Source organism: Lithobates pipiens, unplaced genomic scaffold (assembly GCF_037356315.1).
Source record: "Lithobates pipiens isolate NorthernLeopardFrog02 unplaced genomic scaffold, aLitPip1_a1.2 Scaffold_23, whole genome shotgun sequence".
In the NCBI taxonomy this organism is placed as follows: Eukaryota; Metazoa; Chordata; class Amphibia; order Anura; family Ranidae; genus Lithobates; species Lithobates pipiens.
This window is the reverse complement of record NW_027507785.1, coordinates 24,970,828-24,996,140: the sequence shown is the minus strand read 5'-3', so window position 1 is coordinate 24,996,140 and position 25,313 is coordinate 24,970,828. Positions and strand designations below refer to the sequence as shown.

At 44.7% G+C, this 25,313-nt stretch overlaps 1 protein-coding gene across 5 annotated transcripts; it reads right to left on the bottom strand.

Annotated features, from left to right (window-relative positions):
• Window positions 1-6,547: 6,547 nt before the first annotated feature.
• Window positions 6,548-24,760, bottom strand: AAMDC (adipogenesis associated Mth938 domain containing). 5 transcript variants are annotated; one of them, XM_077451363.1, is made up of 4 exons: window positions 24,693-24,760; window positions 14,648-14,774; window positions 8,832-8,927; window positions 6,548-7,797 (listed from the first exon to the last, which is right to left on the bottom strand). In XM_077451363.1, the coding sequence occupies exons 2-4, from the start codon at window positions 14,771-14,773 to the stop codon at window positions 7,657-7,659; spliced, it is 363 nt and encodes a 120-aa protein (XP_077307489.1). In that variant the 5' UTR covers window position 14,774; window positions 24,693-24,760; the 3' UTR covers window positions 6,548-7,656. The 5 variants fall into 5 exon arrangements, with proteins under 5 accessions (XP_077307489.1, XP_077307488.1, XP_077307487.1 ...); XM_077451362.1 differs by having other exon boundaries at window positions 24,672-24,758; XM_077451361.1 differs by having other exon boundaries at window positions 24,613-24,740.
• Between the last annotated feature and the right edge of the window lie 553 nt (window positions 24,761-25,313).

Here is a 25,313-nt window from a genome sequence, read left to right as displayed (position 1 = left end):
GCGTAGAATGCATTCGAATAAAAAATCTTTTTTATTCTAACGCCGGCCCGGGAGCTCCATGAGTAGGATTGCAGGTCCCGCGGATGCTATGTTCGCTGGGATACCCGCGATTGTCTAACGGAGAGGAAGAAAGGGGAGATGCTTATGTAAACATGCATCCCCCCCATTCTGCCTAGTGACAGTGTCACTGATCTCTGCTCCCTGTGATCAAGAGCTATGATCAGTGATGTGTCACAGCTAGCCCACCCCCCCTACAGTTAGAACACATCCCTAGGACACGCTTAACCCCTACAGCGCCACCTAGTGTTAACCCCTTCACTGGCAGTCACACTTGCGCAGTAAGCAATGCAATTTTAATTGCACTGATCGCTGTAGAAATGTGAATGGTCCCAAAATCGCACCAAAATTGTCCGATGTGTCCGCCATAACATCGCAGTCACGATAAAAATCGCTGATCGCCGCGATTGCTAGTAAAAAAAACTAATAAAAATGCCATAAACCTATCCCCTATTTCGTAGACGGTATAACTTTTGTGTAAACCAATCAATAAATGCTTATTGTGATTCTTTTTTTGTTTTTAACCAAAAATATGTAGAAGAATATATATCGGCCTAAACTGAGGGAAAAAATATTTTTTATATATTTTTGGGGGATATTTATAGCAAAAAATAAAAACCGCAGAGGTGTTCAAATACCACAAAAAGAAAGCTCTATTTGTGGGGGAAAAAAAGACATCAATTTTGTTTGGGAGCCACGTCGTACTGACCGCGCAATTGTCAGTTAAAGCGGCGCAGTGCTGAATCGCAAAAAGTGCTCTGGCCTTTGGCCAGCAAAATGGTCGGGGGCTGAAGTGGTTAAAGTGGTTCTAAAGGCTCAAGGTTTTTTACCTCCATGTATTCTATGAATTCCATAAAGGTAAAAAAACCTCCTCTGCACTGCAGCCCCCCTAATACTTGAGCCTCCTCTCGATTCAGTGAAGTCCACGAGACTCGGCTCACTGGGGATCTCCTTCCTCATTGGCTTCTGCTGCTGTCGATCACAGCCAGTGAGCCAATGAGGAGAGAGAGGGGGTGGTGCCTAGCCAAAGCTCATTGTGTGAATGGACATGCAGAGCTGCGGCACAGGAGCAAGCATGCTTGGAGGGAGGGACACGGAGTTCTGACAAGGGACCTGAGAAGAGGAGGATCAGGGCTGCGCTGTGCAAATCCACTGCACCGAGCAGGTGAGTATAACATGATTGTTATTTAAAAAAAGAAAGCCTTTAGGCCTCATGAACGTTATAAAAACATCAGTAGCTGTGCAGTGAGTTTTTCAGCGTTTTTGCAATATCATTTATTAGCGTTTTTTCGCATTTTTCCATTTTGGCGTTTTCTTTTGTAAAGAGAATAATTTTTTCTTTCTTTTTTTTTGTCAAAATACCTGACCTGGGCTAGCAGCTCTTTGAATTCAGGCGCTGTACAGCTGACAAATTTTCATCCAAATCCTTTTTTTTTTTTCAGCCAAAGGAGGCCTGGTAAAAGAGTGCTGACAGTGTCACTGATGGCGCAAATGGCAGCCGGCTCCTCAGGAACTCAGGCCAAAATTCACTGCGTAGATCTCCAGCTTAAAGTGGTTGTATAGTCAATTTTTGTACTTTTACCTACAGGTGAGCCTATAATAAGGATTACCTGTAGGTAAAAAAAAAATCTCCTAAACCTTTGTGGTTTAGGAGATATTCCCCCTGCAATGAGCCACTGACTGCAGCTGCGCATGCGCACAGGGGATTTTTGGCTGAAAGCCCAGCAGATGCCGGACCTTGCCGGAAAGAAGTCTCCCGCGAGCATGCACAGGAGTGACAACATTGCGGCTCCGGCCACTCAGAGCACTGGAAGACACGCCGAGGGAACATATCATCTCCCTCGGCATGGACCAGGTGAGATGCCTCGTTCTAAGGTAAGTTTTTTTATAATGAGCTAGTATGCGTTGCATGCTAGCTCATTATGCCTTTGCCTTACAGGGGTATTACTTTCCGACGGACTTTCCCGACCGAACGGACTTGGCCACAAACAAGCACACCAAAGTTCGACGGATTCGAATATGATGACGTATGACTGGTGTTGTCGCATATTGTCCCCCGTTGGATAGTGTTCACCCTGTACTGCACTTGGGAGATGCCGAAAGGTCTCTGAAGATGAACGGCGTCTGCGTCTGTGCCCCACCATCCAAGTGGACACAGAGTTAGAATAAAAAATGGCCGAGCGAATCGAGGCTGTGCCCGAAGCGTGGCGGGCGAGGCAAGGCTTTGCCTGAAGCTCGGCGAGCGAAGCCATGCCCGAAGCGTTGCCAGTGAAGCGAGCCCGCGATGGGCCCTGTTACTAAGTGCTACTGTATGTCCACTTGCATGGTGGGGCTTGAACCTGGACTCTGGGCAGAACGTACTAGCAAGTGCGCAGGCGCCGTTCATCTTTAGAGACTTTCGGAGTCTCCTTGTTCCTGTGCACACCACAGGAACGTTCCAACGATTTTATTCCAAAAATAGCAAATGACCGCCAACAAAGACAGAGTGTCTGAACCCAGGAGGTGACGCGTGCGTTTCACATTGGACCTCAGTGCTTCTTCAAACCATACAGTGTGAAACGCACGCGTCACCTCCTGGGTTCGGACACTCTGTCTTTGTTGGCTGTCATTTGCTATTTTTGGAATAAAATCGTTGGAACGTTCCTGTGGTGTGTAGCCGTTCTTTTCTTCCTCTTGATTATCGTTAGCGAGCCGTGGCTTGTACCCAGCGCCTCCAGACCGTAGTGACCGCTCACCTGGAGCGGCGTCTTCCTTGTTTGAATCTTCTGGCTTTTAGTTAGACGAAACCTCAGGTTTTCATTGGAAAGCATTACAGCTTTCTAGCCGCCGCCGGCATCCTAACAACAAATGATGTCGTTGGTTAATAAGAAGGATGCTGGATGCCTGCAAAGCATCCTTGTTTGGCCCTCCCCTGTCCCTCTCCATCAGCACTGGGGTCATATTAGCTGAGTGAGGGAGGAAAAATGAGGTAGAAGAGAAACATTGGAATACTAGTCAGTACCAGTGTGCAAAAGTGTATTTACTTTGGAAGAATAATCACCTCTAATGTTGGGTGTCCTACGTGTGTGGATGTTGCTGCATTATGCAAAGCTATTACTTTAGTGTTTTACATTAGAGTTTAGCTGTCAATACCATGTATTCTGTTTTTTTTTTTTTTTTTTTTTTACAGATGATTTATAATAAAACCTGTTTTTATGAGCCTATCTGTTATGTAAATGAAGTGCCTACAAAGTCCCACAACAGGGGAACATCTGTGTCTATATTCTAATTTTGGGATGTTGCACATTATGGAGTTAAATCACCGATAACCCCCATAATATATTGTGTTCTTTCACAATAAAATTCATTAAAGTGTGTTTTTCCAAAAATATAGCGTTTGAAAAATAGTTGCGCAAATCCTGTGTGACGTAATAGAATTGCAACAACTGCCTTTTTATTCTCTAGGGTCTCTGCAAAATATAATATATATCTATATATCTCCAAAAATGAGGTGGGTTATTTTTCTGGCGTTCAATATAAAAGTTTTTTGCATTGGTGAATATGTCTCTCTCTCTCGCTCTCGCTCTCGCTCTCGCTCTCTCTCTCATACAGTATCTCACAAAAGTGAGTACACCCCCCTTACATTTTTGTAAATATTTTCTTCTATCTTTTCATGTGACAACACTGAAGAAATTACACTTTGCTACAATGTAAAGTAGTGAGTGTACAGCTTGTATAACAGTGTAAATTTGCTGTCCCCTCAACACACAGCCATTAATGTCTAAAACTCTGGCACCAAAAGTGAGTACACCCCTAAAGGGAAAATGTCCAAATTGGGGCCAATTAGCCATTTTCCCTCCCTAATGTCATGTGACTCGTTAGTGTTACAAGGTCTCAGGTGTGAATGGGGAGCAGGTGTGTTAAATTTGGTGTTATCGCTCTCACTCTCTCATACTGGTCACTGGAAGTTCAACGTGGCACCTCATGGCAAAGAACTCTCTGGAGGATCTAAAAAAAAAATTAATCGTTGCTCTACCTAAAGATGGCCTAGGCAATAAGAAGATTTAAAGTCCCTGAAACTGAGCTGCAGCATGGTGGCCAAGACCATACAGTAGTTTAACAGGACAGGTTCCACTCAGAACAAGCCTTGCCATGGTCAACCAAAGAAGCCGAGTGCACGTGCTCAGTGTAATATTCAGAGGTTGTCTTTGGGAAATAGACATATGTGTGCTGCCAGCATTGCTGCAGAGGTTGAAGGGGTGGGGGGGTAAACCTGTCAGTGCTCAGACTATACACCGCACACTGCATAAAAATTGGTCTGCATGGCAGTCATCTCAGAAGGAAGCCTCTTCTAAAGATTATGCAAAAGAGAGCCTGCAAACAGTTTGCTGAAGACAAGCTGACTAAGGACATGGATTATTGGAATCGTGTCCTGTGGTCTGATGAGACCAAGATAAACTTATTTGGTTCAGATGGTGTCATACATGTGTGGTGGCAACCAGGTGAGGAGGACAAAGACAAGTGTGTCTTGCCTACAGTCAAGCATGGTGGTGGGAGTGTCATGGTCTGGGGCTGCATGAGTGCTGCCGGCACTGGGGAGCTACAGTTCATTGAGGGAACTATGAATGGCAACATGTACTGTGACATACTGAAGCAGAGCAGTACTCCAACATAACGGCCCCAAACACCTCCGAGATGACCGATGTTTTGTTAAAGAAGCTGAGGGTAAAGGTGATGGATTGGCCAAGCATGTCTCCAGACCTAAACCCTATTGAGCATCTGTGGGCCATCCTCAAACAGAAGGTGGAGGAGTGCAAGCTCTTTAACATCCACCAGCTCCGTCATGAAGGAGTGGAAGAAGAATCCAGTGGCAACCAGCGAAGCTCTGGTGACCTCCATGCCCAAGAGGGTTAAGGGATGATAAACTTTAAGATCTATTAGTAAAAGCAGCACATGTTTAACCCCTTTATCACCCCGATGTTAACCCCTTCCCAGCCAGTGTCATTAGTACAGGGACAGTGTATATATTATCACTGATCACTGTATTAGTGTCAGTTATTTCTCCCCAGCATCGGTTTCAGGCTGCCACACTATCACAGTCCCACAATAAGTCGCTGATCATCGACCATTTAATAGCTTAAAAAAAATTCCAGTACATATCCCATAGTTTGTAAACACTATAACTTTCATGCAAACCAATCAGTATACGCTTATTGGGATTTTTCTTTTTTTTTTTTATCAAAGACGTAACAATACATTTTGGCCAAAATTTATGAAGAAGTTCGATTTTTTTTTTCTTAGATAATATGTTTAAGGATAGATGTCACATGTCCCGGCATTCTGTCTATCACAGGAGCCATCCAGGAGGTGGGACTGTGTGTGAGATCCCTGTATTCCGGCAATGGCAAGGCTGCAGATGGGCAGTAATCAGGCTGCAATTATGGGCACTGGCTGCAGATGGGGCACTGATCAGGTTGCAATGGAGGGGCTGCAGATGGGCACTGAACAGGCTGCAATTATGGGCAATGTCGAGGCTGCAGATGGGCACTGATTAGGCTGCAATTATGGGCAATGGCAAGGCTGCAGATGGGCACTAATCAGGCTGCGATGACGGGCAATGATCGGGCTGCAGTTATGGGCAGTGGCGAGGCTGCAGATGGGCACTGATCAGGCTGAAATGATGGGCAATGTCAAGGTTGCAGATGGGCAATTTATCAAAGATGTAACAATACATTTTGGCCAAAATTTATGAATAAATTTGATATGCTTAAGGATAGACGTCACATGTCCCGGCATGGGCAATGGAGAGGCTGCAGATGGGCACTGATCAGGCTGCAATTATGGGCAATGGCGGGGCTGCAGATGATCAGGCTGCAATGATGGGCAATGGAGAGGCTGCAGATGGGGCACTGATCAGGCTGCAATTATGGGCAATGACGAAGCTGCAGATGGGCAATGATCAGGCTGCAGGTATGGGCATTGATCAAGCTGCAATTATGGGCAATGTCAAGGTTGCAGATGATTAGGCTGCAATTATGGGCAACGGAGAGGCTGCAGATGTGCACTGATCAGGCTGCAATGGTGAGGCTGCAGATGGGCACTGACCCTTATTTTGCTTCAAATTTCCTTATTTAAATTAAATTAAATTTTTTTTTCCTGAAACTTCTCTCTTAAAATTAAGGTGCGTGTTATATGCTGACAAATACGGTAAATTTAATTTAGGTAAATGGCCACGCAATTACCGGTTAAAGTAGCGCAGTGCTAAATAGAAAAATATTACCTGGTGGTGTGAACATACTGTATATCTACTGTTGCTATTTGGTTTAATTCATTTTTAACCGTCTTGTACACAATAAAATCTAAGTATTTTTAAACTCTTGATTTGCGATTTCATTTCTGAGAATTATGGCCCAGTAGGAAAAAAAAAAAACTGATTTTTATTGATTATTTCACATTTGCACTTAAATTTATGCATTTTACAGATTAATAAATAAGGAACAGCATCATAGACTATTGGTAATTTTTTTTTGTATTTTAAGATACATTTTGGGGAGTACGACATGAAAACTTTTTTTTTGTTCTGTAAACGCATTTATTGTAGGACAATGTTGCAGAAGAATCTTTGAATCTTTTTTTCTCCCCAATGTATAAATAATTCAATCTCTCATTAATGCATTACAATTATTTATAAAAATTACAAAGATCAATTCAACATGGAGGCAGAATTAGTGCATCTACAGTATAGGAAGGAAAAATAATGGCTACCCCATGCATGGTAGCAAAGCACCATATTATTCTAGAACGCTCTTCCCTGTTGGCGTTATTTGGTGCCTCTCCTTCACCTGTGGCATCAGAAACTTTCTCCTGTTTGGAATTTCACTTATCATTGGAGGAAAGTGGACCCTGGTCATACATGCAGCTAATGACAGATGGTCAGAGGTGCAATTGGAAAGAATTTGAAATGTAATCTGTGGATGAGAAGATGGTGCTGAACACCAGATTATCTTAGAAATTGGGCCTAGAGTAGATATCATTTAGGCCGGGTTCACACTGAAACCGGCTGCGGGTTGCACAGGAGCGCTGTGCGTCCCTGTTCCCCATTTCAGGGACGAATCAGGGCAGAATCTATGCCTGAATTCGGCCCTGAAACTGAGCCAACGACGCACAGCATTTCTGTGCAGTGCGCTCCGCAACCCGAACGGAGATTGGTGAACCGGCTCCATAGAGAGCCAGTCTCATTCTCCTGCTATGCGAAATTGGATGCGATGAAACCCACATCTAATTTGCATAGGTGTGAACCCGGCCTTAAACTACAAGAAATTACTTCTTAGTGGCAATATTATTTTATGAAAAGCTCACTGATGACCAGCTATGTTCGAAAATACTGTTCTAGTAAATACATAACACCAGTGTAAACTAGACTTTTAAGCAGCAGTGGATGAGAGACAGTTAGCAGGTGTTTTATTCGTCATAAAACACACAGGGCAGGGTTCCAGTTGTAACTGGAGAGAGACAAAATTATCTTTAGGCACTGGGAAGCTGTCCATCCTTCCATTAGTCATTGATACCCATCCATGTACACCAGACAGAGTCCCAGTGCACAGCATCAGGGCTGGCCATTTAGCAGGTGGAGTGGAACACACCCCCCACTTGGGCTCCTTGTGACACCAAACTGTTATACTCCTTCACCGCTTTCTCAGTCTGGAAGACCAGAACATCGATGCCCTGAGATTTGATGTACTCTAGAGTAGAGACTGGCACCTAGAACAAAGAAATGATGATTAATGAAAATTATTGGTACCGTACACCTGATGATCTCAAGACAAACAGTAAATTTTGTAGTACAATACAGGACATAGGGCTGTAGTCAGACAATGGGTTGACTGGACACTGGAAAATAATTTTGCTAGGGCTGCTCCAGTGCACACTCATATAACCCTAGTTGGCAGTTCTTTTTGCGAGGTTGTTGCCCACTCCAAAAGTTTATTGCTTGTATATGTCCCCTACAGTCCTGTGTCTTGTACTGTACTCCAAGATAAGGAGTTTATAGGTAAATAGAAATTCCCTTTATCTTTAGGACCAAAGTAAACAGAACTGCCACTAGACCCAAACACAAGGGTAAGAACCCAAAACTTGCAGCTGAAAGCAGACCTTCACCCTCCCATGGCACCCTCCTCCATCTGGAAAGGCTGAAGTTCTTCTTGAAGCTTGCATTGGCTCAAGCCTGAACATCCACCTTGTAGAACCTGGGGACCATGTGAACGATGGCCAGGTGATGGCCTTGTAAATCTGAGATACAGGTGCTTGATGTTGGAAAGCCAAAGAGACACCAATAGATCTGATTGAAATAAGCTCTGATGGGCAAAGGAGGAACTTTGTTCCTAAGGTAGTAAGCCCTGCAGATAAGTTGTCTACTCCACCTGGCAATGGTGGAGCAGGAGGCAGGATGTCCTCTACGAGAGTCTGCAGTCTGACTGTACCTTGACTGGGTGATCTAGCAGAAGTGCTGTAGGGTTAATCTGACTATCAGTTCCAGAATGGTGATGGGGAGTCTTGCCTATGCTGAACATCTCACCCACCTCAAGGCTCCCAACATTGCGTCACCAATATCTTCACATCACAAGACCTCAGAAATCGCAGTTTTGGTGGCACAACAAAAGCCTGCATTTTTTTTTTTTTTTTTTTTTACAAAGGGTTGCAACAGGAAGAGGAAGCCCCACTACTGCATCATGCATGTGCAGGAACCGGCCTTCCTAAGAATGTAGAGTAGATCAATGATTTCACTGCTGACCAACCTGCAGCGCCTCGCTCATTCCACGGCCAATCACCACCGTCTTCACCCCCTTCTTCACGACTTCCTCTACGTCTGCCGGCTGGACACCTGGATAGTGCTGTTGGAGATGGAAACATTAGTTCCTCATTTGTAATGGTATAAAGTTGTCAATATAAAGCTTAAAGCAGAACTGCAGCCAAAAACAACATGATGAAAATGAATGGTCTATTAAAAGATTATTAAAAACAAACTTGCTGCAAAAAAAAAAAAAAAAATCACCTTTTAGCCAGAGCTATATCCCACAGTAATTATTTTCAGCCACTGGATAGCCTTCGTCCCATGTCCAATATCATTCAACCCTCGTCTCCAAGCCCAGGTCGTCCTGGGCCCATGTTGCACAGTGATGATCTCACCTCTGTCACTCTGCTTTCTCCTATCAGCATTCTTCTTGATGGCACATTACCCACCTCCCATCCGCACTCTAGCCGAAAGATGGCAACAGTGTGGACTCACATTGCTGGGAGGGCATCAATGGACTTTGTAGGTCCCCTCAAAACTCGGAACCACCCCTGAAGAGGTACACTGTGACAGGGATATTTGGACCAGTTCAATGAAGAAAGTAGTATCTAGTATTTCAATTGTACAGTACAGGCCACAAGACTTGTATTTTTATACCATGTAACATATCCAAACAATACACTAAGTGGTGTGCAACAATGCAGCAAACAGAACTGCCAACAGGTGCACAAAAAAACAAGGGTTAAAATGAAAAAAGACTGAGATGGCAGCCTAAAGCACCTTGCTAATAAAGGTTGCATAAGCCAAGGCCTAAACATCCACCTGGTAGATTCTTGTGAACTAGGGACCAGGTGGTGAATCCAGGAAGTAGATGCCTGATGATAAAAAGCCCAAGAGACACCAACAGCCCTGGTGCAATGGCCACACAGGCAAGGTTGTGGCCTTCAAGTAGATCCTGATAGTCCTGATCACATCTAGGCAATGCACTGTAGATCCTTGTCATGTTTTGGGGTAGCACAAAGGGGAAAGAAAAATAATGTTCTCAAGTGGAAAAAAAAGAGAAAACCTTGGGTAGGAAGAAAGGCTGTGGTCCCAAACCACTTTGTTCTTGTGTAAAACAAGAAAGAGATCTTTAAAAGGAGCTGCCTAATCACTAACATATGTAATTACCTCCAGGGAGACAACCTTACAATCTAGGTCTTCCAAGTTAATATCCTTAATCAGTTCAAAGGGAGGTCTCTATAGTACAGAGCACCAGGTTAAGACCCCAAGGTGACACAGGTCAAATTGAGGGATTAATATGAGAGCTCCTTGAAGAAAAGTAATGAGGTTTTGAGAGGCAAGAGGTTTCTGGAATACAATGCGCAAGGCAGAAACCTGTCCCTTGAAGGTACTTAGTGCCAGATGCTTGTCAGGACCAGACGGGCTAAAATAGAAACGGTGGAGTATTCCCATGGGACTAAAGCCCAATACACACTATCAGTTTTTTTATTTACCAAAACCATATAATATGAGGTCAAACCTTAGGATTTTCAATTTGTATGCAATCAGGCAGGCCCTTCCACTATATGGTTTTGGTAAATCTGAAGGAAAAACTCAGCAGAAAAACTGATAGTGTGTATGGGGCTTTAGCTTCTTGTTCTTGCACCAGGCAAAGTAAGCTTTCATTGTGTGATGGTAACTCTTACAGCAGTTGGATTTTCTTGTTCTGAGCAAGGTTGAAAGTAAGAAGTAACCCCATCCTTTAAAACTTGGGTTTCAATAGCCATTAATGAAAGCGGTTGTGAAACAGGATGAAACAGGGAGCCTTGGGCCAGTAGGTCTGGTCTGTTTGGAAAGCTTGTTTGCCAGATGTCTAAAGATATCAGTCTAAATATCTGGGTACCATGTTTTCAGAGCCAATTTGGTGCCATGGGAGCATCCACTGTGAAGACTCGAGGAGGAAGTGTGGGACTGGTGTGGTAAATCTATAGCTCTCATACAACTGTGTTTTATTTGCCCCATATTGGCACTATATCCACTGAAATAGGGTATATGCCAGACATGTGCATTTCGTTTCGAATCGAAATTCTTATTTCATTATGGGGCCTCAAAGTCGGGTCGCAAACTGTCAAGCACTTTTCTGCAGCAGAGAATGACATTTTGCGACCCAACTTTGGGGCCACGTATCTCGGGGTCACTTGGTGCTAGAAACTCCAAATTTGGTAATTTTGTAGTGCTAGTTTTGTAGTGCATACCAAATTTGGGGCTCCTAGCTACAAGTGGCCCCGAGATACGTGGCCCCAAAGTCGGGTTGCAAAATGTCATTCTCTTCTGCAGAAAAGTACTTGACATATTGTCCATATCTCGGGGTTACTTGGTGCTAGAAACCCCAAATATGGATATGTTGTAGTGCTAGGTCTACTGTGTTTGCATACCTAATTTGGGGTTCCTAGCTACAAGTGGCCCTGAGATACGTGGCCCCAAAGTCAGGTCGCAAAATGTCATTCTCTGCTGCAGAAAAGTACTTGGCATATTGCCCATATCTGATGTCACTTGGTGGCAGGTGACGTGACAAGTGGACAATCCACAACTTGGTCATGTGGCACTCGTGTCAGGTCACGTGGCACCTGTGGCCGACCACGTGGCACCCGTGGCAGGTGTCGTGGCAAGTGGACAATACACAACTTGTGGCAGGTGATGTGGCAAGTGGACAAATAAAATACAGAACTTGTGGCAAGTGGACAATGACATGCAGCATATGCACTTGCGATCGACATCCGTGACTTCTTCAATCAGGCATGCTGACAACTTCATTGAAGGGACTAATATGTACATATATATATATATATATATGTGTATCTTCCGAAATTCGAATTTAGTATATAATGATTTTGATTTTAGTAGAATATAAAAGAATAGACTAGAAAAACAATAGAACAGAATAAAATATAATATATTCTGTTCTGTTCGATCGTTTTTCTAGTCTATTTTCTATTTTTTTTATAATCTTTTCTATCCAAATTTACAATTAATTAATTTAAAAATTTTAATTCATACTATTCGAAATTCTAATTTATTCTATTCAAATTTGAATTTCAGAAGATGGTTGTATATTCTTTCTATTTTATTCTATTAAATTATATTTTTTTTCTATTCTGTTCCAATCTTTTCTATTTGAATTAGACATTTTGGAAGATGGTTAGTTACTTATACTTACTTATATATACAGTATATCTGTCACATCAACTTTTCATACTTGCAGTGTACCAGTGCAAAAAAAACACACACATCTTATTTCATTTATATTTATGAATCAATGAAGTTGTCAGCATGCATGATTGAAGAAGTCACGGATGTTGATCGCAAGGCAAGTGCATATGCTGTATGTCATTGTCCACTTGCCACAAGTTGTGTATTGTCCACTTGCCACGACACCTGACATGAGTGCCACGTGACCTGACATGAGTGCAATGCGACTGGCCATGAGTGCCATGTGACCAAGTTGTGGATTGTCCACTTGCCACGTCACCTGCCGCCAAGTGACCACAGATATGGGCAATATGCCAAGTACTTTTCTGCAGCAGAGAATTACATTTTGCGACCCGACTTTGGGGCCCCGTATCTCTGGGGCACTTATAGCTAGAAACCCCAAATATTTTTTTTCTATTCTGTTCTAATCTTTTCTATTTGAATTAGAAATTTTGGAAGATGGTTAGTTACTTATACTTACTTATATATATCTGTCACATCAACTTTTCATACTTGCAGTGTACCAGTGCAAAAAAAACACACACATCTTATTTCATTTATATTTATGGTATCAATGAAGTTGTCAGCATGCCTCATTGAAGAAGTCACGGATGTCGATCGCAAGGCAAGTGCATATGCTGTATGTCATTGTCCACTTGCCACAAGTTCTGTATTGTATTTGTCCACTTGCCACGTCACCTGCCACAAGTTGTGTATTGTCCACTTGCTACATCACCTGCCACAAGTTGTGTATTGTACACCTGCCACGAGTGCCGCGTGACCTGACACGAGTGCCACGTGGCCGGCCACGAGTGCCATGTGACCTGACACGAGTGCCACGTGACCAAGTTGTGGATTGTCCACTTGCCACGCAATATGCCAAGTACTTTTCTGCAGCAGAGAATGACATTTTGTGACCCGACTTTGGGGCCACGTATCTCGGGGCCACTTATAGCTAGAAACTCCAAGGTATGCAAACACAGTAGACCTATCACTACAATATCTCCAAATTTGGGGTTTCTAGCACCAAGTGACCCCGAGATATGTGGCCCCAAAGTCGGGTCACAAAATGTCAAGCATTTTTCTGCAGCAGAATTACATTTTGCTACCCGACTTTGGGGCCACATATCTCGGGGTCACTTATAGCTAGAAACACCAAATGTGGTATGCAAACACAATAGAACTAGCACTACAACGTCTCCAAATTTGGGGTTTCTAGCACCAAGTGATCCCAAGATGCATGGCCCTAAAGTCGGGTCGCAAAATATTTTCTAATCCCGTTGAAATAATTTCGAATGTGGTTGAAATCATTTCGAATCCGGTAGAAATATTTTCGAATTTGGTTGAAATATTTTTGAATGCGACCGATTTTTCGAATTCGGTAGAAAACTAAACGAAATCCGAAAACTAATTTAACGAATATAACTAAACGAAATTAATTAACTAATTAAAACGAAAACGAAACAATTTTTTTCCTTTTGCACATGTCTAGTATATGCAAGTAAGCAATTTACATTTTGCAAAGTAGAGTATGAACTTGCCAGAAAGGGATTACTTTGACGCAATATGTCACCTTGAACATGTATTGCAGCATATGTGAACCAAAAATAAACATTTTTAACAAATGGATAAAAACAGGTAAGAGTGTATAGCAGTGTGCAGAGGGTTGATTGAGATTTTTCGATGTGTTTAATCCACACATACAGTTGCAGCAGGGGTTTGGCCTGTTCAGTGCCTCACACACACAGGCAAGGTTCAGGGCACGGAATGGGGCTCTGGCTGCGTGTCTCTCGGTATGTGAGTGGTGCAGGGTGGAGAGACATATGCAGGGAGTGGAGGTGCCTGTGATCAGGGCCGTCTAATATTGATTGGACCCTGGGCAAAACTTTTCTTGCCCCCCCCCCCCCCCCCCATGCAGTTTTGCTCTCCACCTGCTCTGAGACATACAATAAATAACAGCTTGGCTCAAAATCAGTTTACTGAATCAGATAAGGCAGCTATTGCGATTGGTTGCCAGAGGTTACAGTGTATCATTACCGCTCACTGACTGGTTGCCAAAGGTACAGCACACACAACGGCGCACTGATTAGTTGCTAGAGGTTACAGCACATGATTTCTGCTTGTTGATTGGTTGCTAGAGATTACTGTGGATATGATCTCAGGGGGGCATGATATACATATCAATGCCACCAGCCGCCGCTATTTACATATGAATTCCGGTAATGTACATATAAACACAGGGTCTGTATGTGAGTCATCTGTACACAACAATAGGGCAGAGCTGGGCAGCTTTAGTGGCAGCACTTCACACTGAGATATTGGGACACAGCACAGGACTAAAACCTCAAGGGACGAGGGAATTTAAACCAGGATAGTTGGACAGTATGAGACAGCTGCTTTGGGCCCCACAACATTGACAGGGCCCAGGGCAGCTGCCCCTTTTTGCCCTGCCTTAAAAATGGCCCTGCCTGTGATAGTCCTCAGTCAGCATCTCAATTGGCAACTGGATTCAGGTGTTGCATACTAATGCACTGTAGAGCCAGCACTATAGGGTGACACTCATATAAGAGTTAGGTCAGCAACACTTACTTCAGTTCCAGTCTCCCGCCAGTCCCAGGTCCTGCTTCCTCCTGGCCAGACCTTGCAGTCTTTATAATGCTGTCCACCAACACTCATATTGCCCCAAGAGATCCTGGAGATTTCGGGAGAAGACATCCTTTGGAGAAAAAAAAAATGATCAGAACACAGCCTTAGATAAAGGAGCCTTGGCAATGGAGAGGTAACATGGCCTCTAGTTCGCGCAGTTTAAGCACTTACAGTGCTTTGAAAAAGTATTCATACCCCTTGAAATTTTCCACATTTTAACATGTTATAATTAAAAATGTAAAGGTATGTTATTGGGATTTTGTGTGATAGACCAACACAAAGTGGCACATAATTGAGAAGTGGAAGGAAAATGATAAATGGTTTTCATAATTTTTTACAAATAAATATCTGAAAGGTGTGGGGTGTATTTGTATTCAGCCCCCTTTACTCTGATACCCCTAACTAGAATCTAGTGGAATCAATTGCCTTCAGAAGTCAGCTAGTTAGTAAATAGAGCCCACCTGTGTGTAAGTTTAAAGCAAGGTTACGTTATAAAAAAAAATCTCCCAAGCTTTGAACATCTCACGTAGCTCTGTTCAATCCATCATCTGAAAATGGCAAGAGTATGGTACAACTGCAAACCTACCAAGACCAGGCTGTCCACCTAAACTGACAGGCCGGCAAGGAGAGCATTCATCAGAGAAGCAGCATGGAAACTCTGGAGGAGCTGCAGAGATCCACAGCTCAGGTGGGAGAATCTGTCCACAGGACAACTATTAGTCGTGCTCTCCACAAATCTGACCTTTATGGAAGAGTGGCAAGAAGAAAGACTTTGTGAAAGAAAGCCATAAAAAGTCTCATTTGAAAGAAGCCATGTTGGGGGGGGGGAGTCAGCAAACATGTGGAAGAAGGTTTTCTGGTCAGGTGAGACCAAAATGGAACTTTATGTCCTAAAAGAAAAACGCTATGTCTGGCAGAATAATAACACTGCACATCATCCTAAACACACCATCCCCACCATGGAACACGGTGGTCGCAGCATCATGTTGTGGGGATGCTCTTCTTCAGCAGGGACAGGGAAGCTGGTCAGAGGGAAGATGGATGGAGCCAAATACAGGACAATCTTAGGAGAAAACCTGTTAGAGTCTGCAAAAGACTTGAGACTGGGGCGGAGGTTCACCTTCCAGCAGGACAACGACCTTAACCTCCTCCCACCCGCCCTATAGCCGAATGACGGCCTTAGAGCGGGCGGGTTCCTTCGCCTGGCCGTCCCTGGACGGCCTGGTGTTTACTTCCGCAATGCGCGCCGCCGGGGGAGTATTGTATTCGCCGTGTCTCCCGGAGACAGGCAAATACAGATCGCCGTGAACGGCCAATCAAAGCGGCCGTTCACAGCGCGATCGCAGCTGCCAATGGGAGATGATCTCATATGTAAACATATGAGATCATCTCCCATTGCAGTGTTTCTCCCTCCTCACACAGAGACAGCGTGTGAGGAGGGAGAGCGATCTGTGTGTCAGCCCCAGTGCCAGTGTCAGTGCCAGTGTCAGCCCCAGTGCCATCTGTCAGCCCAGTGCCATCTGTCAGCCCAGTGCCAGTGCCGTCAACGCCAGTGCCACCTGCCAGCACCGCGCGTCAGCCCCAGTGCCGCCCGTCAGCCCCAGTGCCACCTGCCAGCCCCAGTGCCGTCAGCCCCAGTGCCGTCAGTGCCGCCAGTGCCAGTGCCACCTGCCAGTGCCATCCGTCAGCCCCAGTGCCAGTACCACCTGCCAGTGCCACCTGCCACCACCAGTGCCGCCAGTGCCACTTGCTAGTGCCACCTGCCAGCGCCAGTGCCATCCGTCAGCCCCAGTGCCTCCAGCCAGTGCCACCTGCCAGCGCCATCCGTCAGCCCCAGTGCCGCCAGTGCCAGTGCCACCTGCCAGCGCCAGTGCCATCTGCCAGCCGCAGTGCCATCTGCCAGCCCCATTTGCCAGAGCAATTAGCCAGAGCAAATAGCCAGCACCATCTGCCAGTGCCATCTGCCAGTGCCAGCCCCAGCCCCATCTGCCAGCGACATCTGCCAGCCCCATCTGCCTCCAGTGCAACGTGTCGTCAGTGCCACGTGTCGTCAGTGCCACGTGGGGTCACTTTGTGGGCATTTCCATTGTTCTGGTGCTCCAGGGCCTTCAAAACTGTAATAGGTGGTTGAGAAATGAAATGTGTAATTTATGCTCCTAGAACGCCTGATGGTGCTATTTCAATATTGGGCCTCTGTATGTGGCCAGGCTGTGTAAAAGTCTCACACATTTGGTATCGTAATACTCAGAAGGAGTAGCAGAACGTATTTTGGGGTGTCATTTGTGGTATACACATGCCATGTGAGAGAAATAACCTATTACATTGAAAATTTTGTGAGAAAAAAAAAAAAAAAAAAAAAAATCATTTTGCAAAGAATTGTGGGAAAAAGATGACAACATCAAAAACCTCACCATGCATCTTAGTAAATACCTTGGAATGTCTACTTTCAAAAAAGGGGTCATTTGGGGGGTATTTGTACTTTCCTGACTTGTTCGGGTCACAAGAAGCGAGATAGGCCACCAGTACATCAGATGTGATCAATTTTGTGCGATTCGCACCACAGCTTGTAGACTCTCTAACTTTCACAAAGACCAAATAATATCCACTAATTTGGGTTATTTTTACCAAAGATATGTAGCAGTATAAATTGTGGCCAAAATTTATGAAAAAAAAATTATAATTTGCAAAATTTTATCACAGAAACAAAGAAATATGCGTTTTTTTTTCAAAATTTTCGGTCTTTTTTCATTTATAGCGCAAAAAATAAAAACCCCAGAGGTGATCAAATACCACCAAAAGAAAGCTCTATTTGTGGGAAAAAAAGGACACAAAATTCATTTGGGTACAGTGTTGCATGACTGAGTAATTGTCATTCAAAGTGTGAGAGCACCAAAAGCTGAAAATTGGTCTGGGCAGGAAGGGTGTTTAAGTGCCCAGTAAGCAAGTGGTTAAACATACAGCCAGAGCTACAATGGAATGGTTTAGATCAGGGATCTGCAATTAGCGGACCTCCAGCTGTTGCAAAACTACAAGTCCCATCATGCCTCTGCCTTTGGGTGTCATGCTTGTGGCTGTCAGAGTCTTGCTATGCCTCATGGGATTTGTAGTTCTGCAACAGCTGGAGGTTCGCTAATTGCACATCCCTGGTTTAGATCAAAGCATATTCATGTGTTAGAATGGCCCAGTCAAAGTCCAGGCCTAAATCCAATTGAGAATCTGTGGCAAAATTTGAAAAATGCTGTTCACAGACGCTCTCCATCCAATCTGACAGAGCTTGAGCTATTTTCGAAAGAAGAATGGGCAGAAATGTCCCTCTCTAGATGTGCAAAACTGGTAGAGACATCCCCAAAAAGACTTGCAGCTGTAAATGCAGTTAAAGGTGGTTCTACAAAGTATTGACTCCGGGGGGCGCCATACAAATGTCCCCCACACTTTTCACATATTTGTAAAAAAATGTGAAAACCATTTATCATTTTCCTTCCACATCACAATTACGGTATGTGCTACTTTGTGTTGGTCTATTGCATAAAATTAATTTACGTTTTTGGTTGTAACATGACCAAATGTGGAAAATTTCAAGGGGTATGAATACTTTAAAGCAATGTAAATCCTTGCCTCACCTATAATCTAAATGTAGCTCATTATTCCGGGGCCAACATTTTTGTAATTTTCTGTAATTTTGATAACATAAGAGGATATAAGACCTTTGAGCTAAGATTATGAAAGGGAAGCAAAATTTGTATTGGTCAGTTTTATAATCTCAAAGATCAGACAAGCTGGTCACATGTAGCTTCAACTTGAAAGGTTCTGCTGTTATCCCACAGAACTTGTGTTTAAGATGGTTAACTACCTGCTGTTAATGCAATAATGCAATTAAATACCCAGTTGAGCAAGGTCATCACATTTATCCCTGAACCCCCCAGCCCCCCCCCCCCAGTGTCTTCCACTGTGATCTCTATGCCCCCCAATATCTTCCAGTGTGATCCCTTTACCTCCCCAGTGTCTTCCAATGGGATCTCTGTACCCCCCAGTGCCTTCCAGTGTGATCCCTGCACCCCCCAGTGCCTTCCAGTGTGATCCCTGCACCCCCAGTGTTTTCCAGTGTGATCCTTGTACCCTCAGTGTCCTTCAGTGTTATCCCTGTACCCCCCCGGTGCCTTCCATTGTGATCACTTTACCCCCCAGTGTCTTTCAATTTGATCTCTGTACCCACTGTGTCTTTATGGGCGATCCCTATACTCCCAGTGCCTTCCAGGGTGATCCATGTACCCCCAGTGCCTTCCAGGGTGAGCCCTGTACCTCCAGGATGATCCCTGTACCCCCAGTGCCTTCCAGGGTGATCCTTGTACCACCCATAGTGCCTTCCAGGGTGAGCCCTGTACCTCCAGGATGATGCCTGTACCCCCAGTGCCTTCCAGGGTGATCCCTGTACCACCAGTGTGATTTCTGTACCTCGGTGTCATCCCTGTACCCACAGTGTCATCCAGGGTGATCCCTGTACTCCACAGTGTGATCCCTCTCGCCCCAGTGTGATCCTGTACCCCCAGTGTGAACTCTGTACCCCCAGTGTCTTCCAGGGTGATCCCTGTACCCCCAGTGTGATCTCTGTACCCCCGTGTGATCCCTGTACCCATAGTTTCATCCAGTGTGATCCCTGTAACCCTATTGTGATCCCTGTACCCCCAGTGTCTTCCAAGGTGATCTCTGTAACCACAGTTTCTTCCAGGGTGATCTCTGTACCCCCAGTGTCTTCCAGTGTGATCCCTGTACCCCCAGTGTCTTCCAGGGTGATCTCTGTAACCCTAGTTTCTTCCAGGGTGATCTCTGTACCCCCAGTTTCTTCCAGGGTGATCCCTGTACCCCCAGGGTGATCTCTGTACCCCAAGGGTGATCTAGTGTGATCCCTGTACCCCCCCAAGTGTGATCATTGTACCCCCAGTGTCTTCCAGGGTGATCTCTGTAACCCAAGTTTCTTCCAGGGTGATCCCTGTATCCCCAGTGTGATCCTGTACCCCCAGTGTCTTCCAGTGTGATCCCTGTACCCCCAGTGTCTTCCAGGGTTATCTCTGTAACCCCAGTGTGATCCCTGTACCCCTATTGTGATCCCTGTACCCCCAGTGTGATCCCTGTACCCCCAGTGTCTTCCAGGGTGATCTCTGTAACCCCAGTGTCATCCCTGTACCCCTATTGTGATCCCTGCACCCCCAGTGTCTTCCAGGGTGATCTCTGTACCCCCAGTTTCTTCCAGCCTGTCCCCAGTGTACCTGATGCATCCTTGTGTATTTGTTTCACTTGTTTACCTTTGCCAGTTTTCAGCCTTCCAGCCCCTTTGTGATCTCCTGTGAAATCCAGTCAGCTATTCATTAGCATCACCTGTGTCTTCAGTCTGCATCAGTGTCTCCCAGTGTATTTCTAGATTGTTTCCTACTTGGTGTCCCCATGCACTCCTGCCTGCGCCTAGAGATTCCGGTTCGTCCCTTTTTGCATTGCTAGTCACTGAGCTCAGGCGTGTTCGCATGCTCCACGTGCGGAGCCCGCCAGGAAGTCGGTGCAGCACAGCGCTAATCACAGACAGTGAGACATTGCCTGATCTCTGCAGCTGCGCATCGGAACAATGTCTCACTGCCTGTGATTAGCACAGCACTGCGCTGACTTCCTGGCGGGCTCTGCAAGTGGAGCATGCGAACACGCCGGAGCTTATCCTTACTAATCACTTCTAATTGTCTTGCAGGTCTCTGTGCTTCCATGCATTTCTGCCACCTTGGGCTGTACTCCCTTCTCTCCTTGAACAACGTCTCCGGCAGTAGCTCTGGAGAAGACCAGGCGGTTCCTTAGACTCTGCACCTTGACCGTTCCAAGGGCCCTGTACATGCGGGTAGGCTGGGCTCTCCCCAGACAGAACAAATAGGTATCCTTCCTCTCCTGGAATCTTCATTTACTTCCATTGTATTCCTGCATATCTGGGACCCCCGTGCACTTCTATGTATCCCATATACACTCCCTGGACACTTTATTAGGTACACCTTACTAGTACTGGGTTGGACCCCCCTTTGCTTCAGAACTGCCTTAATTTTTAATGATGTAGATTCAACAAGGTGTTGGATTTAGAAACATTCCTCCAGAGATTTTGCTCCATAGTGACATAATAGCATTACGCAGTTGCTGCAGATTTGTTGGCTGCACATTCAAGATGGGAATCTCCCGTTCCACCACATCCCAAAGGTGCTCTATTGATCTGGTGACTGTGGAGGCCATTGGAGGACAGGTACCTCATTGTCCAGTGGTAAGATGATTGGAGCTTTGTGACATGGTGCATTATCCTGCTGGAAGGAGCCATCAGAGGATGGGTACACTGTAGTCATAAAGGGATGGACATGGTCAGCAACAATACTCTGGGAGGCCGTGAGGTTTATACATAGTTACATAGTAGGTGAGGTTGAAAAAAAAGACACAAGTCCATCAAGTCCAACCCATGTGTGATTATATGTCAGTATTACATTGTATATCCCTGTATGTTGTGGTCGTTCAGGTGCTTATCTAATAGTTTTTTTAAACTATCGATGCTCCCCGCAGAGATCACCGCCTGTGGAAGGGAATTCCACATCCTTGCCGCTCTTACAGTAAAGAACCCTCTACACCAGGGATATGCAATTAGCGGACCTCCATCTGTTGCAGAACTACAAGTCCCATGCGGCAGAGCAAGACTGACAGCCACAAGCATGACACTCAGAGGCAGAGGCATGATGGGACTTGTAGTTTTGCAACAGCTGGAGGTCCGCTAATTGCAGATCCCTGATCTACATAGTTTAAGATTAAACTCTCTTTTCTTCTAATTTTAATGAGTGGCCACGAGTCTTGTTAAACTCCGGCCAAAACGTTTTTCTCCCTATTGTGGGGTCACCAGTACAGCATTTGTACATTGAAATCATATCCCCTCTCAAGCGTTCAGTGAATACGTTCAGTGCTCCCAACCTTTCCTCATAACTAATATCCTCCAGACCCTTTATCAGCTTTGTTTCCCTTCTTTGTACTCGCTCCATTTCCAGTACATCCTTCCTGAGGACTGGTGCCCAGAACTGGACAGTATACTCCAGGTGCAGCCGGACCAGAGTCTTGTGGAGCGGGAGAATTATCGTTTTATCTCTGGAATTAATTCCCTTTTTAATGCCAATATTCTGTTTGCTTTGTTAGCAGCAGCTTGGCATTGCATGCCATTGCTGAGCCTATCATCTACTAGGACCCCCGGGTCCTTCTCCATCCCAGATCCCCCCAGAGGTTCTCCCCCCAGTGTATAGATTGTATTCATATTTTTTCCACCCAAATGCATTATTTTACATTTTTCTACATTGAACCTCATTTGCCATGTAGTTGCCCACCCCATTAATTTGTTCAGATCTTTTTTAAAGTTTTCCACATCCCGCGGAGAAGTTTTTGCCCTGCTTAGCTTAGTATTGTCCACAAATACAGAGATGGAACTGTTTACCCCATCCTCCATGTCATTTATGAATAAATTAAATAGGATTGGTCCCAGCACAGAACCCTGGGGGACCCCACTACCCACCCCTGACCATTCCGAGTACTCCCTATTTATCATCACCCTCTGAATTCACCCTTGTAGCCAGTTTTCAATCCATGTACTCACCCTCTGGTCCATGCCAACGGACCTTAGTTTGTACAATAAACATTTATGGGGAACTGTGTCAAAGGCTTTTGCAAAATCCAGATACACCACGTCTACGGCCTTCCTTTATCTAGATGGCAACTCACCTCCTCATAGAAGGTTAATAGATTGGTTTGGAAAGAACTATTCTTCATGAATACAATGCTCAATTGGTACTAAGGGGCCCAAAGTGTGCCAAGAAAATATCCCCCCCACACCATTACACCCCCAGCCTGAACTGGTGATACAAGGCAGGATGGATCCATGTTTTCATGTTGTTTACGCCAAATTCAGACCCGCACCATCTGAATGTCGCAGCTTAAATCGAGACTCAACAGACCAGGTAACATGGTTCCAATCTTCTATTGTCCAATTTTGGTGATCCTGTGCGAATTGTAGCCTCAGTTTCCCATTCTTTGCTGACAGGAGTGGCACCCGGTGTGGTCTTTTGCTGCTGTAGCCCATCTGCTTCAAGGTTGGATGTGTTGTGCATCTGCATACCATGGATGTAACAAGTGGTTATTTGAGTTACTGTTGCCTTTTTATCATCTGGAACCAGTCTGCCCATTCTCCTCTGACCTCAGCGAGGCATTTTCCTCCACACAATTTCCGCTCACTGGATACTCTCTCTTTCTCCGACCATTCTCTGTAAACCCGAGAGATGGTTCTGTGTGAAAATCCCAGTAGATCAGCAGTTTTTCAAATACTCCCATAACAACCACGCCACATTCAAAGTCACTTAAATCCCCTTTCCTCCCCGTTCTGATGCTCGGTTTGAACTTCAGCATGTCGTCTTCACCACATCTAGGTGCCTAAATTATTATTATTATTATTATTATTATTATTATTATTATTATACAGGTTTTATATAGCGCCAACAGTTTGCTCAGCGCTTTACAACATGAGGGCAGACATTACAGTTACATTACAATTTGGTACAAGAGGAATCAGAGGGCCCCGCTCGTTAGAGCTTACAATCCAAAAATGCATTGAGTCGCTGCCCTGTGATTGGTTGATTTGTAATTTGCGTTACCAAGCAATTGAACAGGTGTACCTAATAAAGTGGCCAGTGAGCGTATATTCTTACCTCTCTGTTTCTGTAAGCTCAGCATATCACTACTACAAAGATACTCCGGTCTCCCTGTGAGCCCTGCGCCCCAGTGCAGTAAGTGTCTCTTACGAGTGTTCCGTGTCCTGCCTACCTGTGAGACCGGCACCCCAGCACCACATTTTACTCCTACCATTCCTAGGAGTCCTTTATTCCATGCCTTCCAAGATCTTTGTCTCTGTACTCCCCTGTACCGGGTCAGCTGTAGCTTGCAGGGGTGGGTGCTCTGAGTACACCACCATTCAGCATGCAAGTCCCACAGGGGGTCCGCAACCGCAACTAAGGATGAGCTCAGGCGCGTTCGCATGCTCCACGTGCAGAGCCCGCCAGGAAGCTAATCACAGGCAGTGAGACATTGCCCGATCTCTGCAGCTGCGCATCGGGGCAATGTCTCACTACCTATGATTAGCACAGCGATGCGCCGAGTTCCTGGTGGGCTCTGCACGTGGACCATGCGAACGCACCTGAGCTCATCCTTAATCCCAACCATACGTGACTGTTCCCTATTCATGACACATAGGGGGGGATGATTTACTAATGCTGACCATACACTATACAAAAAATCGTCCGAACCAGTTTACGAAAAACGAACAATCGGCCGCGAGCGCAAACGATAGTGCCATCATGTAAATCGTTCAGTGGACATAAATGAATACATTTTTTTTTTTTTTTTTTTTTTTTTTTTATATACATATACCTAGTGCAGACAGTTCGGACGGGAAACACATTAACCTTTAAATTTATTGTTCGTTCGGCAGAAAATTTCCAAACTTCGTTTTTTTTCGGCTCAAAAACATCCCAATGATTATCGATTTTGTGCCCATTAACTGGCCAAAAATCGAACGGTCTAAATGACCGAATTTCAGCCGATCTTTCATATAGTGTATGGCCAGCATAGAAACAGAGAGTGCAAAATCTAGTGCAGCTGTGCATGGTAGCCAATCAGCTTCTAACTTAAACTTGTTCAATGAGGCTTTGGCAATAAAACCTGGAAGCTGATTGGCTTCTATGCAAAGTTGCACCAGATTTTGCACGCTCCAGTTTCAGTAAATTAACCCCAAAACGTATGAACTTTGTAAGCAGTTGGACAATCTTACCTGCCCATGTAGGGAGTTTACAGATGAAGTCGTTAATACATACATTCCCTGAAACCCCGTTCACTTTCTGATCATGAATAATAAAAGAAGCATAGCTCAGACCTCTCCTCTGTGTTCACCGACCTCCTGGTAGTTCCTGTGTTCTTCTCAAGCTCTGCTTGTGTGGGAGGGACCTTTAAATAAAAAAAAAAATAAAAAAAAAAAAAAAAAAATCCCTACGTCACCGCAGCCTTTTATTTATGCACGTTCAGACGTGTTCACGCCCACTTATGAATAATAAAAAAAAAACACGCCCTGTGTGTGTGACATCGCAACACAAATACCAAAACCCACTCTGGAAGCAAGCAAGCCAAGATTAGAATAGATGTGACGTGTGGGTTGTCATCGGGAGCTTGGATTCGGAGAAGACTTCTCGATCGTGTGCAGGAAAAAAAGCCAGTATGGCAGCTGGATAGAATTTTGAACAGAAATTTTTTAGGAAAAATCTTAGGAAAATTTGTACGAAAATTCTCAGAATATTTGAATGTCTTACGAAAGATATATATATATATATATATATATATATATACATACATTCCGACAACCAAATCCATCTGATTTTGTCCGAAACTGTTGCATACACACAGTCGGACAAAGTTGTCAGAAAATCTGATCGTACGTAACGTGATGACGTTATTTCGTTAGAATGGGACTACGTTCAGGCTAGCAGCCAATAGCTTTGAACTTCTAGGAATTTGATCTGAG

Bases quoted from the DNA above. Each gene is read 5' to 3' on its own strand.
- AAMDC (XM_077451359.1), bottom strand. The intron at 8,928-14,647 runs GTAAGTGTTGCT...CATCTCCAACAG, and splicing joins GGCGGGAGACTGGAACTGAA to CACTATCCAGGTGTCCAGCC. The intron at 7,798-8,831 runs GTTGGTCAGCAG...TCTTTGTTCTAG, and splicing joins GAATGAGCGAGGCGCTGCAG to GTGCCAGTCTCTACTCTAGA.